Consider the following 407-nt stretch of genomic DNA (forward strand, 5'->3'; position numbering starts at 1 on the left):
ATGTCGATGAAGGAGGTCGATGAACAAATGCTAAATATACAACAAAAAAACAGTAGTTTCTTTGTAGAGTGGATTCCAAACAATTGCAAAACTGCTGTGTGTGATATACCACCGCGTGGCTTAAAGATGTCTGCCACGTTTATAGGCAACACTACTGCCATTCAAGAACTATTCAAACGCATTTCCGAACAATTTACAGCCATGTTTAGGCGCAAGGCCTTCTTACATTGGTACACAGGTGAAGGAATGGATGAAATGGAATTCACTGAAGCCGAAAGTAGCATGAACGATTTGGTATCAGAATATCAGCAATATCAAGAGGCCACCGCGGAGGAGGAGGGTGAATTCGACGAGGATGAGGAAGGCGGAGCTGATGAATAATGTTCATATCGCGCTTCGCAATTACA

The 407-nt window shown here is 42.8% G+C and overlaps 1 protein-coding gene across 1 annotated transcript; it reads left to right on the top strand.

The window, feature by feature from the left end:
- On the top strand, nucleotides 1–381 carry LOC119644273 (tubulin beta chain-like). Its single transcript, XM_038043810.1, has one exon. The coding sequence runs from the start codon at nucleotides 1–3 to the stop codon at nucleotides 379–381; it is 381 nt and encodes a 126-aa protein (XP_037899738.1).
- The last annotated feature ends 26 nt before the right edge of the window (nucleotides 382–407 follow it).

This window comes from Glossina fuscipes, unplaced genomic scaffold (genome assembly GCF_014805625.2).
Source record: "Glossina fuscipes isolate IAEA_lab_2018 unplaced genomic scaffold, Yale_Gfus_2 105215, whole genome shotgun sequence".
NCBI classification, from domain to species: Eukaryota; Metazoa; Arthropoda; class Insecta; order Diptera; family Glossinidae; genus Glossina; species Glossina fuscipes.

Excerpts from the sequence above, each read along its gene's own strand:
- LOC119644273 (XM_038043810.1), top strand. The coding sequence starts at position 1 with ATGTCGATGAAGGAGGTCGATGAACAAATGCTAAATATACAACAAAAA.